Raw genomic sequence first — 12,316 nt, forward strand, 5'->3', positions numbered from 1 at the left:
ACTTAAAAAACCCCAGCCTCTTAAGCAAATACTTCTGAGTTGTCTATTTTTCCTCCAAATACTAAAAAGAGGCAAACATATCTCTAAGTTCAAGTTAAGAGTCGTAAGCACATTTTGCGTGTTAGATATTCACACTTCATCACGTTTACCATGCAGACTGGAAAAAAGGATTTAGGGTATGTAGAAGTTTTGCCTTTGAAAAAAGTTACAGTGTAAGCATTGGGTAAGCATTTCCCTCAGTCATCAATGATGCCTCATGTGTAGTTTCCACTGTACAGCCCCCCAAACAAGAAAGTCCACGCTCTTGCACAGTTGTGTGGAACCACATGGGGACTGAAAGTCAAGAAACAAAAGGTCAGGTCTAAAGTACACAAGAGCTATGAAGAAAAAAATGTCCATATAGGTAGAGCTAGAGCTGTTTTCTTGGTTCCCTTTGTTGCTCCAAACTTTGTAGAACCTTTAAGTTTGGAAAAGACCTGTAAGACCATTGAGTCCAACTGTCAACCCAATACTGCCGAGTCTACCACTTAAACCATGTCACCAGGTGCCACACACACGTTTTTGGAACACTTCCAGGGATGGCGATTCCGCCACTTCCCTGCACATTCTGTTCCAATGCCTGACCACCCTTTCAGCAATGAAATCTTCCCTAATATCCAGTCTAAGCCTCGCTGGTGCAACAGTCCACACTACATGTCAGAAATTAATAGAGAAACTGCAACAAAAGAGCATGAGAAAGCAAAGTGGTTTGAAAACAAACTAAAAATTTTCTAAAATTAACTTTTTGGTGGACTATAGGAGCAGAGGAGTAATAAAGCTCCAATACCTGTTGCTTCAAGGCTCTTTAAAAAAAAAAAGGTTTTTTTCCAATCATTTTCCATTGTGTTCCTGCAACAATAAGGTTTTGTTTGGTTTGGATTTTTTTTAAATATAGTAACTGCCATTGGAGAGATTCCAATATCAGTGTTTCTAAATGACCTTCATTAACCCTGATGTTTTTGGATTCCTACATATTCTTCTCTATCATGAGTCTACTCTTGTTTGAGCCAAAGAAAAGATATAGAAACAGCATTATTCTCCAACCTTAAAAAGACCTTCTGAATTATGTAAGATGGAAACATTCTTAAATAAGACTTAATCTTTTTGGGGCAGAGTCTTGCCCTGTTTTGCAAGATGCACAAGAAGGTCTCCCAAATTTCCTATATAACTCCAAACCAACGCCAAACCTTTTGTGGATATATCCCACATGTATAGGTTTATTTCCAAAACAGCAACAAGCTTCTAATCAAAAAGTAAAAAAACAGAAAATTAGACTGCTGTATGAATTTGTCACTTTTCATTGTCAAATTCTGCTCCTCCTTTTAAGTTTTCAAATAAATTAAAGGATTCTGTCAAATTTATTTCGCTTGCAATTTGTGAAATGTCATTAAAATGCCATTTAGAAGAATACAAACTATTAGTTTAGAATAATCCCTAAGATTATAGAATAATATCCTTTATGCTAAACATGACATGAAACCAGACAGTTCAATTAAGGGTCAATGTCACTGCAGAAGTTCTCATGAATATTAGCAAAATCACTGTTTTAAAAATATATACTGTCAATATATTGACAGTTGTTCAGTTCTGTGTCAACATTCTGCATTTAAACTATGAACATCACTTCCAAGGCCTTCTTTTTTGGTGGTTCTGTATCTACATGGATCTCTGATCTATGAATCTTATGGACTAAAACAACTTGAAAAATCTATAACCACCATAAAATCTCAGCACCACTTATTGTTAAATGAAAGGCATCAAACTTCAGGGAAAAAAGGTAAGAGGAGAGATAGAGCTTAGAACATGTATTGCTTACTCAAACAAGAAAATCCCAAGAATTGTTCCAATTTAAATGACAGCTGTGCAGTTACACAAACATAGCCATGTATTTTCACATGCAACTGGTTTATGGAACTTAGGCATCTATGTCACTTTCCATGACTACAGTGACCTTCAACATTATAGTGGAAACAAACTGTTCCTTTCGAAACTGTAAATATAAGAAACTATCCACACCTTCAGGAGGAGTTAGATATCATCACTGTAAGAAAAGGTGAAAATCCCAAAGTCTGGTTTAACTACTAAGTAAAAATCTGCTAAGTTGAAACTTTGGAAAAAAATCATAAAATTATCAGAGACTGTTAACAAATGGTAACTCAGAAGAATATCTTCCTTGTGATCTTTCCTCTTCACTGGGTAGCAAGCCATATCATTCAAATTTCATTGAATCATATGATTGGAGCTATTTTTTACCAAAAATACTTCACATTTTCATAGGATTTTGATTGGAATGGACTACTATCATACTCTTTTCAATACTAATATGAGTATTCCTAAAAAGGAACACTTTTCTATAATAGAAAATGTGTAATAACTACAGCAAAGCACAGAAATCTTTTAAATATTTAGTCTTACATTGGCAGAAGAATAAAAATATAAACAAATGTACGCACATCATAATAATGCAAAATTGTTTTTCCTCAACATCCTTTCCGAATTTTAATGTGTATTCACAAACTAAGGACTTCAGATTTTGGGAAGATAGAGCAAAATCAAACTGTTTCACACAAAAAATAATTAAAATACACCAATTTAAAGTGGTTTCTGCAGTAGCTCCCTGTTTTATAAATGACTGACTGTATTCCTTCAGATTTCTAAGCATCTTTAAATACATTACACCATCATTTCAACTGCAGATAACGATAAAACAAAAACTAAAATGTAACAGTACAGAATATAGAAGAGTACTGCCTCAAATGGGAGGCAGAAAAATCTAGCAAGTTCTGTAGAGTACAATATATTCTTTTAAAAAGAACTGTTTATATCCTGTATGATTGTGTCATTACTTGATAAGACTGGTGTTTTCCTGAGCACACAGACTGACAATATCTGCATCTCTGTAACAACAGTGAAACTGAAAACTCCTTTAATTTGCTCTGCTTCAGCAAGTCTGAGAAAAATCTTCCTTTTTGTTTTTGTTGCACATCTTTTTCACAGGCAGAAACAGAAGTAAGCACAAAAGCCTGGAAAAAGAATAGCACTGATGCTATTCTGAAATGCACATGCTACGACTTCAAGGAATATTGAAGCAAATTCTATGCAGTAGATGAACGATGGAGTCAGCTGTAAAACCTTTTAACAATATACAATAAAAGAAAAAAGAAAAGAAAAAAGGGAAGATATGGGGTCCTATGGGTTTTTAAATACTGCTGCAGCGTTAAGTGGTGACAGTACAAAATTATTTAATAGTTGTCCTGGCTGTTTATTAAAATTTTTGAACATTAAAACTATATCCTAACCCGCATGGATCTGCTGAAGACCTTTCCCAGATAATATGCAAATTAGTTTGATAACTTCAAAATTAAGCAATTGAAACAAAGGACCAAACGAACGGAGTCATTGCTGCCAGCACATGCCCGTATTCAAAAGTTTGCCATGACGTAACGGGTCAGTGCCGCACACCTGGAAAACGCTGCGTGAATTCCACAGTGACAGCAGTGGAAACGCTTCCACGGAACGCCGTACTATTAAGCTCGCATAAGCTCAGCACTAAGATGCTAAAAAAAAAAAAAAAAAAAAAAAAAAAAAAAAAAAAAAAAAAAAAAAAAAAAAAATTCGAATACAGTAGCTCTAGTCCGTACTGCAGATCTCCTGATCTAGATTTCGGAGATAAAAATATCCCGGAGCGCAGCCTCCCCGGGATGCTCCTGCGGCGCTGGCGCGTTCGCAGGAGCATCCGCTCGGCCGCTTCCACAGGGTTCGAACGCCTTCACGTCCGAGACTTCGTATGAAGCCTGAACCGCACACGCGGCCGGACCGCGGCCATCGAAGGGAAGCGGCCGCTGCTCCAGCTCTGCCGATCGGCGTCCGATCGGCGCTGCCCAGGGCTCAGCCTGCCCTGCTCCCAAACACGCCTTGCGCCCGAGAGCTCAAGCATCGTGCCCCAAAATAACCTCTCAGTCCCCCCCCCCAAAACAAACAAACAAACAAACAAACAAACAAAAAAAACCCACATTTGACGCTCCGAACCAGTGGGGCTGCCCGGTGAGCCCTTGCCCCTCGCTGCCGCCTGGACACTCTCCAGCAGGAGCTGAGTCAGGATGGATGGATGGATAGACGGATGGATAGATGGATGGATGGATGGATGAATGGATGGATGGAGGAGGAGGCTGCCCTACCCCCGGCCTGGCTCCCCCGACTGGGTTGCGGTGGGGAGGCCACCCGCGCTCCCGCCCCCGACCCACCTGTGCGGGGCCAGGGGGCGTGGGATGGGCCCCCGGGCAGCAGCGTGAGCGAGGAGGGAAAGGACGGTGCCCTCGGGGGGGGCAGGGCCCGGGGCTCACCTGCACACAGTGATCAAGTTCCGCCTCTCCACCGCGGCATTGCGGGACGGGACGCTCTTCCTGCGGGCGGAGACGTTGAGCCCCCCTAAGCCGAGGGACGCCATCTCCGCTGGGCAGGGCAGGTGGAGCCGCCGGGGCTGGCGCGGAGCCTTTGTTCCCGGCCTCTCGCTCTCGAGGATGCTGCGCCCGCCGCCGCCGCCGCACGCGGAAGCCAAGGAGGAGGAGGAGGAGGAGACCCCCGTGTTTTCCCCGCTCCTCCTCCCGCCGGCCGGTCGCGGAGCGCCCGCGGAGGGGCGGGCGGGCTGCTCGGGGTCCCGCGGCGGGGGTGGCTCGGCCCCCCCGCGCCGCCAGCCGGGCCGCCACAGCGCCGCAGAGCGCCGGCCCCGCCAGCCAATCAGCGCGCGGCGGGGGCGCGGCGCCGCCGCCGGCGGGGGGCGCTGCAGCGCGGAGCGGGGGCGGGCGGGGGCGCCGCACCTGAGGCGGCGGGAGGAGAGCGGGGCTGCCGGTCCTTCGGGAGGCTCGGCGAGCCCTGTAGCCCTCCCAGCGTCCGTGAAATCGTGGTCTTCTTTTAATGGTTGTCAGTTCTTTTTCCTCCTAACGGGTCGTCGTCTAGGATGTGTGAATGTCCCTGGTTGTAGCCTGTGAAGTTAAAAAAGTGCTGTCAGTCATTAATTAGAATCATAGAAGCACAGAATCATTAAAAGACCTCCATCGAGTCCAACGTTTGACCAAACGCTACCTTGTCAACTAGACTGTAGCACTAAGTGTCACATCCAGTTGTTTTTTGACCACTGCAGTGATAGTGACTCCACCATGTCCCTGGGCAGTCCACTCCGATGCCGGACAATGCCTAACGGGATATGTAAGCTTTAGAGACCATAGCTGAGGGAATATGGCCATGATATGGGAATGCACTCTGCCACCAAAGTAAAGCTCATGATTTCTGAGCATGCTTGGAAGAGCTCTGGCTTTACCTTGGTGTCAAGTTCTACATGAGATGTGGAATGGTGTGAAGTTCAAGTCCTACAATGTCTATTAAGTTCCAACCTAGAAATTCCTATTAATAGATATAAAAATATGAAAAATTCTATTTATTGACATGCAAATCCCCCCGAATTATGGTTTCTTTGGAGAATATCACCTGTAGATATGAAGCTATTACTAAGAGATCCTGTCAAACGAGAACCATGTCCAGTTACTGACTGCCAGTTTCTTTATGTGATGAGGAGTTGTGTTGACATAGGAACTTTCAAAAGTAGACTAGCACATGGATGACCATTTTTTCAAATGTTACTTTTTTTCAAATATAAACTTTTTTATCAGAAGATATTTCATAAATTGATTCAAGTGTTAACACCAAACCTTCCAAGATCATATGTTACCTGATATGCTATATTCTTGCCCCACTTAATATGTAGCTGAATAAGTTTGAACTAATCTTTATGTTCACTGACCTGCATATCAAATGGTAAGTAAACTGTTATACCTTCCTTAAGGTAAAGCTTCATCTTTGCTTGGGTGGATATTTTCCCAAGCATATTATTCAAATTCACTATAAGGTAGTTCGTCATTCTATTCCCTGCCTCTCTTCCTCCCCTGTCCAGAAACATCATAAAAGAAATGGGGGCACAGATAAACCTGAAGGAGGAAATTCTTCCTAAATTGAAATAGAGAGTAACACTTTTTTTTTAATTAAATGGCTCTATTAGTACAAGATTGAAACTAGCTGTTATTCTTTGCTTTTTCTTTCAGACTATCAAGGGGAAATGCATTACTTGTTGCCTCTCAGAAATGAAGAGCATGCCTTCAGGTTTCTTTCTGCTTCTCAGGGTGTTATAAGGCCGATTGTATCTCTAGCTTCTGTTAAGAAATTCGTGCAGCTTGAGTGATCTTTTGATTAAGATCAAGCTGAGGATGAAGTAGATTTAATCTCTGCAGATGAGCAATTTCAGCTGCAAGGTCTGTTGTTCTTGAACTGACGATAAACATACTGGATAATTACTAATACTTCACAAAAAAAAATAACAAAAAAAAACTAACAGGAAAACTATCCTGCGTATATCAAAAACAAAAGTATCTTCTCTGTTCTTTGCCTTTGCCTTTTTCCCAGAAACTGCAACTTTTTATTTTTATACTTGAGATTTAAGATTAAATCAGGCTTATCTATTGGACCAAGCTTTAGTTTTCAATACTGATAGGTTTTAGTCCTCAAGTAAGTGGACTTTCTTAAAAATCATTGCTTTCTTTCAAATGTAATTTATCTTCTGCTACTGCCTTATCCAAGCAGAAAATGTAAAAAGGTTTCAGAAGACTTCAAAAGAAAAAAAAATAATTTGAATATCATCAGCTGCCTTGGAAATCTCAATAAATTTGTCAGGAAGTTTACTATATTAACTGAATTTTTAATGCCTCTCTGTAAGAAAACAGACAAAGAGAAAATCTCATTGCCTTCAACTAGCTAACGGGAGGACAGAGGAAACAAGCTCTTCTGAGGAGTGCGTAGCAAACATACAGGGGACAATTGTCATAAGCAGCAACAAGGGATAGATGTTGTGAAAAATGTACAGCAAAGATATTTAAGCACTGGAATGGATTGCTTAGAGCAGCTGAATTATGTTTGTCCTGGAGATTCTCAAAACTTAACTGGATAAAGAATCAGAATGTCCTAATCTGACTTCAGAGTTGATCCTGCTGTGAGCAGGTAGGAAAACTACTCCTGTTGGTCACTTCCTGCCTAAACTGTTGTTGTGGTTTAACCCCAGCTGGAAACTAATTCTCAGGCAGCCACTTACTCATTCTTCACCAATTAGGTGGAAAAGAGAATCAGAAGAGTAAAAGTGAGAAAACTCATGGGTTGTGACAGTTTAATAAGTAAAAGAAAAGCTGCACGTGCAAACTAGGCAAAACAAGGAATTCGTTCACCACTTCCCATGTGCAGGCAAGTGTTCAGCAGGAAAGCAGGACTCCATCATGTAATGGACTTGGAAAGACAAACACCATCACTCCAAACATGCGCTCCTTCTTTTCCCCCCAGCTTTACATGTTACCATATGGTTTGGGACATGCCTTTGGTCAGCTGGGGTCAATTATCCCAGCTGTGTCTCTTTCCAACTTCTTGTGCACCCCAAGCCCACTCATTAGCTGGCCATTGTGAGAAGCAGAAAATGTCTCAACTCTGTGCAAGCACTGCTCAGCAACAATTAAAAAAATCCCTGGTTATCAACACTGTTTTTAGCACAAATCCAAAACACAGCCCCATTCTAGCTACTGTGAAGAAAATTAACTCTACCCCAGTCAAAATCAGTACAATTATTTTGATTCACATTTGATAATTGCATTATAGAATTATTCCTATAATTAATTTCATAAGGAAAAGTACTTTCAGCTCTAAAGTTTCTGAAGACAGAATGCATAATATGAATGTACCATGTCGATGACAACACCGTGTTTGTGTAAGCTGATGAACAGACTTCCCCCAGTTGCCTATAACAAAGTTTTTAGCTTTAAAGCATTAATAGGATACCAATAGCTGTGTTTGCCAGAGTACATGGCTTCACTAAAGAAAGTCTCTAAAGAAAGCATGGTATGGGTAATGAGTGAATTCTAAAAAAGTATACAAAAGACTCCCGCAAAACCAAACCTACTGGGAACTAACTCCTGTTATATTTCAAGCTTGTGAAACTGGAATGCATTAATTACAATAGTCAGAAACAATATTACTGGGGTAGGAATTTGAAGTCTCACTATATTAGTAAATAGAGCACCTTTGACTGGTATACTGGCAATGAGGATTATTAAATGAATAAAATCCATTTGGATAGCAATGCCTTTATGAAACTTGCTGCATTTCAAAGAACAAAAGACTCAGAAGTGCTTCTCCAGACTTGCTGGCTTTCAGTCAACAATAACATGATTTTTAAACAGATTGCATAACTGAAGTGCAAAAACTCCAGTAAGGATATTGTTGATTTAAAAAGTGCTACCCTGTAAAATTTGACATAATTCATTCACTTGAATTATTTTCTGAAGACATAAGCACGTTGGAAAATAAAATCTAAAAGTCAAAGCTTTTAATCCATTCTTAATGAGTTTGACTCAGTACAGTTTGCAACTTTAAAACCTTACTTCTGACCAAATTAAATATTTACAAGGTTTAGTTCCACTTGAAACTTACTCTACAAATTGTGTATTGAGTCTGGCAGGGAGAGTTAATTTTTTTCATAGCAGCAAGTGTGGTGCTGTGTTTTGGATTACTTACCAAAACGGTGCTGGTAACACACCGATATTTTAACTGGTGCTGAACAATGTTTCTATAGAGTCAAAGCATTCTCTGCTTCTTGCACTTCCCAGCTCATGAGGAGGCTGCGGCTGCACAAGAAGCTGTGAAGGAACACAGCCCACACAGCCGACCCCAACTGACCCAAGGGATATTCCATACCATATGGCATTGTGTCCACTGGTAAAAACTCAGTCAGAGAAGGAAGAAACGGGGATATTTGAGGTTACAGCATTTATCTACCCAAGTAACTGTTACGAATGATGAAACCTCACTTTCCTGGAAATAGCTGAAGATCTGACTGTTGATGAGAACTAGTGAATGTATTCCTTATTCTGCTTTGCTTGCATGCACTGCTTTGCTTCACTTTTTGAACTGTCTTTAACTCAGCCCACAATTTTTCTTGCTTTTGGTCTTACAGTTTTCTCTCCCGTGCCACTGGGCAGAAGTAAATGAGTGGTTGGGGGGGCCTTAGCTGCTGGCCAGGGTTAATCCACAAGAAGCTGACACTGTATTGTGATTTACAGCAGGAGAAAATGAACTTGATATGAAGATATCACATTAGAGTCCCTCAGTTAGGAGCACACCACAAATCGATTATGGCACATTTGGTATGAAATGTAATATATTTCACTATTGCACTTTCAGATAATTTTGAGTATACTAGTAGTTTGGAGCCCATCTAATGGATTTCAGTGAGTTGCTTAGCTCTGTGTATATGTAAGAGGTATACATTCTTGCTGTTTTAAAAGTTTGTGGTTTGAAATGGTTTGGCTTTGGGGGTTTTTTTGTTTGTTTGTTTTTTGTTTGTTTGTTTTTTTGTTGTTGTTTGTTTGGTTTTGTTGGTGGTTTTTTTTTGCTTTGTTGTGTGGTTTTGTTTTTTTTTTTTTATTGGCAGCATATCTGTATATCTATGTATATTTGATTTACCAGTATCTTTGTACTGAAACATGGTGGGTATAATTTCAAATTCTAGTTGCGTTTTTGCAAATCCTGTTTCCTACTTGAATTATCAGAATGAGAAAATTAGTCAGATTATTTGTATCTTGCGCTTTGACATTATTTCTTATCCTTAAGTCTTAAAAAAATCTGTACAGGAGCCTTTAAAAGAAATGTTTGAGGGTGTTTTAGAAGATGGAATTCCACCCACCTTCTTTTTTGGCATCCTGCTGATACTTAATTCTGTGGAAGGAGTGAAAGCAATTGAGGAAAGCATAGTACCATATGCCTCTTTAGAGCATACTTGAGTGACAGTCATGAACAGAAGGCAGACAAGAGGAAAACCTGAATTTCACAAATGACATCATCATGGTAGAATTGGCCAAAAAAAAAGCCACTGAAATATGAAGCGTGTTCGTGATTTAGGACTGGAAGGGTGTAAATTTCAATCTATGAGTTTTAAAACTTGTTGCAAGTCAGTTTAAGGTTGCTTGCCTGAAATGAATAGGAAAACAATATCTGGAGGCATTGTGACTTCAACACTGGAAGGCAGTTTTTGAAAGCTATGCTTGTGAACCATAAATGAGACTACTGCTCTCTGTCATGGCACATAAAATTTAATCCATGTTCATTTCTCTTAATTAGTCTTTTTGCATATTTGAAAGTTATGTTTTTAGAAGTTACTACACTTTTCTTTTGTGACTTAAAATGTTTACATTGCCACTTGGTGGCCTCATTTGATCAGTTAATAGAAGGTAAAAATATAAGTTAGGGTCCTTTGTTTTTCACAGGTGTGCAATTCAAACCTTGATATGTGATCTTCTACGCATCCTGAACAGTAGATCCCTTTTTGCAACTATGTGCCTGCTGTGGTAATTGTTGTGGTGGTTCTGAAGAGCCTGAATTTCTGATATTGGAGTGGTTCAGATTTGAGAGATCTTCAGTAAGGATAGAACTGAAGTGGATGATTTTTCTCCCCATTCTTCCTTGCTTATCCTTGATGTTTTAACGTTCCTCACCCCTTCCAAATCAAAACAAGCAGAGGATATTTTCTACTACCAATAGTTTGACCTTTTTTTTAATAGGACTAGAACTTGTTCTAATTTTGCCAGACTTCTTTCCTGCTTATTCTGCATCCTTAGTTCTTATTTTCTAGATTTTATTACTTGATGATGTTTTTCTGTATCCCTTTTGCAAAACTATACCCCAAGTCTCTGTCTGTTTGTGATTCCATATATAATATATAATATAATATATGATTCATATGATTAGCTGTGTTACAAAATGCTAGTTTCTTAGTGCTGAGTTTGCTGCTTTAGTGCACTTATGTCTGGATTCAAGGTAAGCAAATACTTATTATGTCATGCTTAATACACTCTTACTCATAGAAGTCTTCTGTCTTGGTAAGTCTCTCATCAATGATAGGATGGAAACTCAGTTCCCTGTGCTTTGCAAACTCAAGAACAATGGCCTGGATGAGCATACAGTGAGGTGTTTTGAGAACTGGCTGAACGGCAACCTCAGAGGGTTGTGATTCACTGATCACAACCCTCTGTGACAGATGAAGGGGTAGATGCCTTCTCAGTGAGTTTACTGATGATACATAACAGGGAGGACCCACCCCCCGCCAAGTGCTCTGCAGCCCGTCAGAAGGACCCTGACAGGCTGGAGGGATTGGCAGAGCAGAACATCAGAAATTTCGCAAAGGCAAATGCAGGGTCTTGCACCTGGGGAAGAATAACTCCATGTACCACAACAGCCTTGGGGCCGACCTGCTGGAAAGCAGCTCTGTAGAAAAGAACCTGGGGATCCTGGTGGGCAACAAGCTGTCCATGAGCCAGCAGTGTACCCTTGTAGCCAAGAAGGCCAGTGGTGTTCCAGGGCGCATTAGGAAGAGCATTGCAAGCAGGTCAAGGGAGGTGGAGCCACATCTGCAGTGCTGTGTGCAGTTCTGGGCTCCTCAGGACAAAAGAGACATGTAGCTCCTGGTAGAGGTCCAGCAGCAGGCTATGAAGGTTATTAAGGGACAGAAGCATCTCTCTTATGAGGAAAGGCTGAGAGAGCTGGGCCTGTTCAGCCTTAGAAGAGATAACTAAGAGGGGATCTCACCAATGTCTATAAGCATCTGAAGGGAAGGTGTAAAGAGGATGGAGCCAGGCCCTTTCCACTGGTGCCAAGCAATAGGACAAGAGGCAATGGGCAGAAACTAATGCACAGGTTCCACCTGAACATGAAGAAGAACTTCTTTATTGGAGAGTGACTGAGCATTGAAACAGATTTCCCAGAGGTTGTGGAATCTTCTTCCCTGGAGATATTCAGAAGCCATTTGGGACACTCCTGAGTAACATGCTTTAGGGGACCCTGCTTGAACAGAGAGGTTGGACTAGATGACCTCCAGTAGTCCCTTCCCACCTGAACATTCTGTGATTCTGTGATTCTGAATCCACAGTCTCAAGCTCTACTGGCTCAAGGCTAAGTACTGCCTCAGAGCAAGAAGGTGGAGTGTCACCCTGCTGCAGTCTTGTCTCATGATTTTCTTGCAAAATACAGTTCTTTTTGCAGTTGTGTAGCTCCAGACAGCCCCAGGTCTTCTGTCTCACATTACAAGACATAGTGCAAGCTGTAACAAAAAGACAAATACTTCATATACAGGTAATGATTTATGGTTAAAGGAACACGTGATTCTTGTAACAGTGATTGTCCTCTGAAAATTTTGTCC

The 12,316-nt window shown here is 40.9% G+C and overlaps 1 protein-coding gene across 1 annotated transcript in view; it reads right to left on the reverse strand.

The window, feature by feature from the left end:
• The window catches only part of RUNDC3B (RUN domain containing 3B), a 50,919-nt gene extending 46,269 nt beyond the window's left edge, over nt 1-4,650 (reverse strand). Inside the window, exon 1 of the mRNA XM_027898740.1 lies at nt 4,383-4,650. Coding sequence (XP_027754541.1) covers nt 4,383-4,486 — 104 coding nt within the window. The 5' untranslated portion in view covers nt 4,487-4,650. The remainder of the gene's footprint in view (nt 1-4,382) is intronic.
• Nucleotides 4,651-12,316: the final 7,666 nt, after the last annotated feature.

This window comes from Empidonax traillii, unplaced genomic scaffold (assembly GCF_003031625.1).
Source record: "Empidonax traillii isolate 1590-97213 ecotype Southwest subspecies unplaced genomic scaffold, ASM303162v1 scaffold619:size634076, whole genome shotgun sequence".
Taxonomy (NCBI): Eukaryota; Metazoa; Chordata; class Aves; order Passeriformes; family Tyrannidae; genus Empidonax; species Empidonax traillii.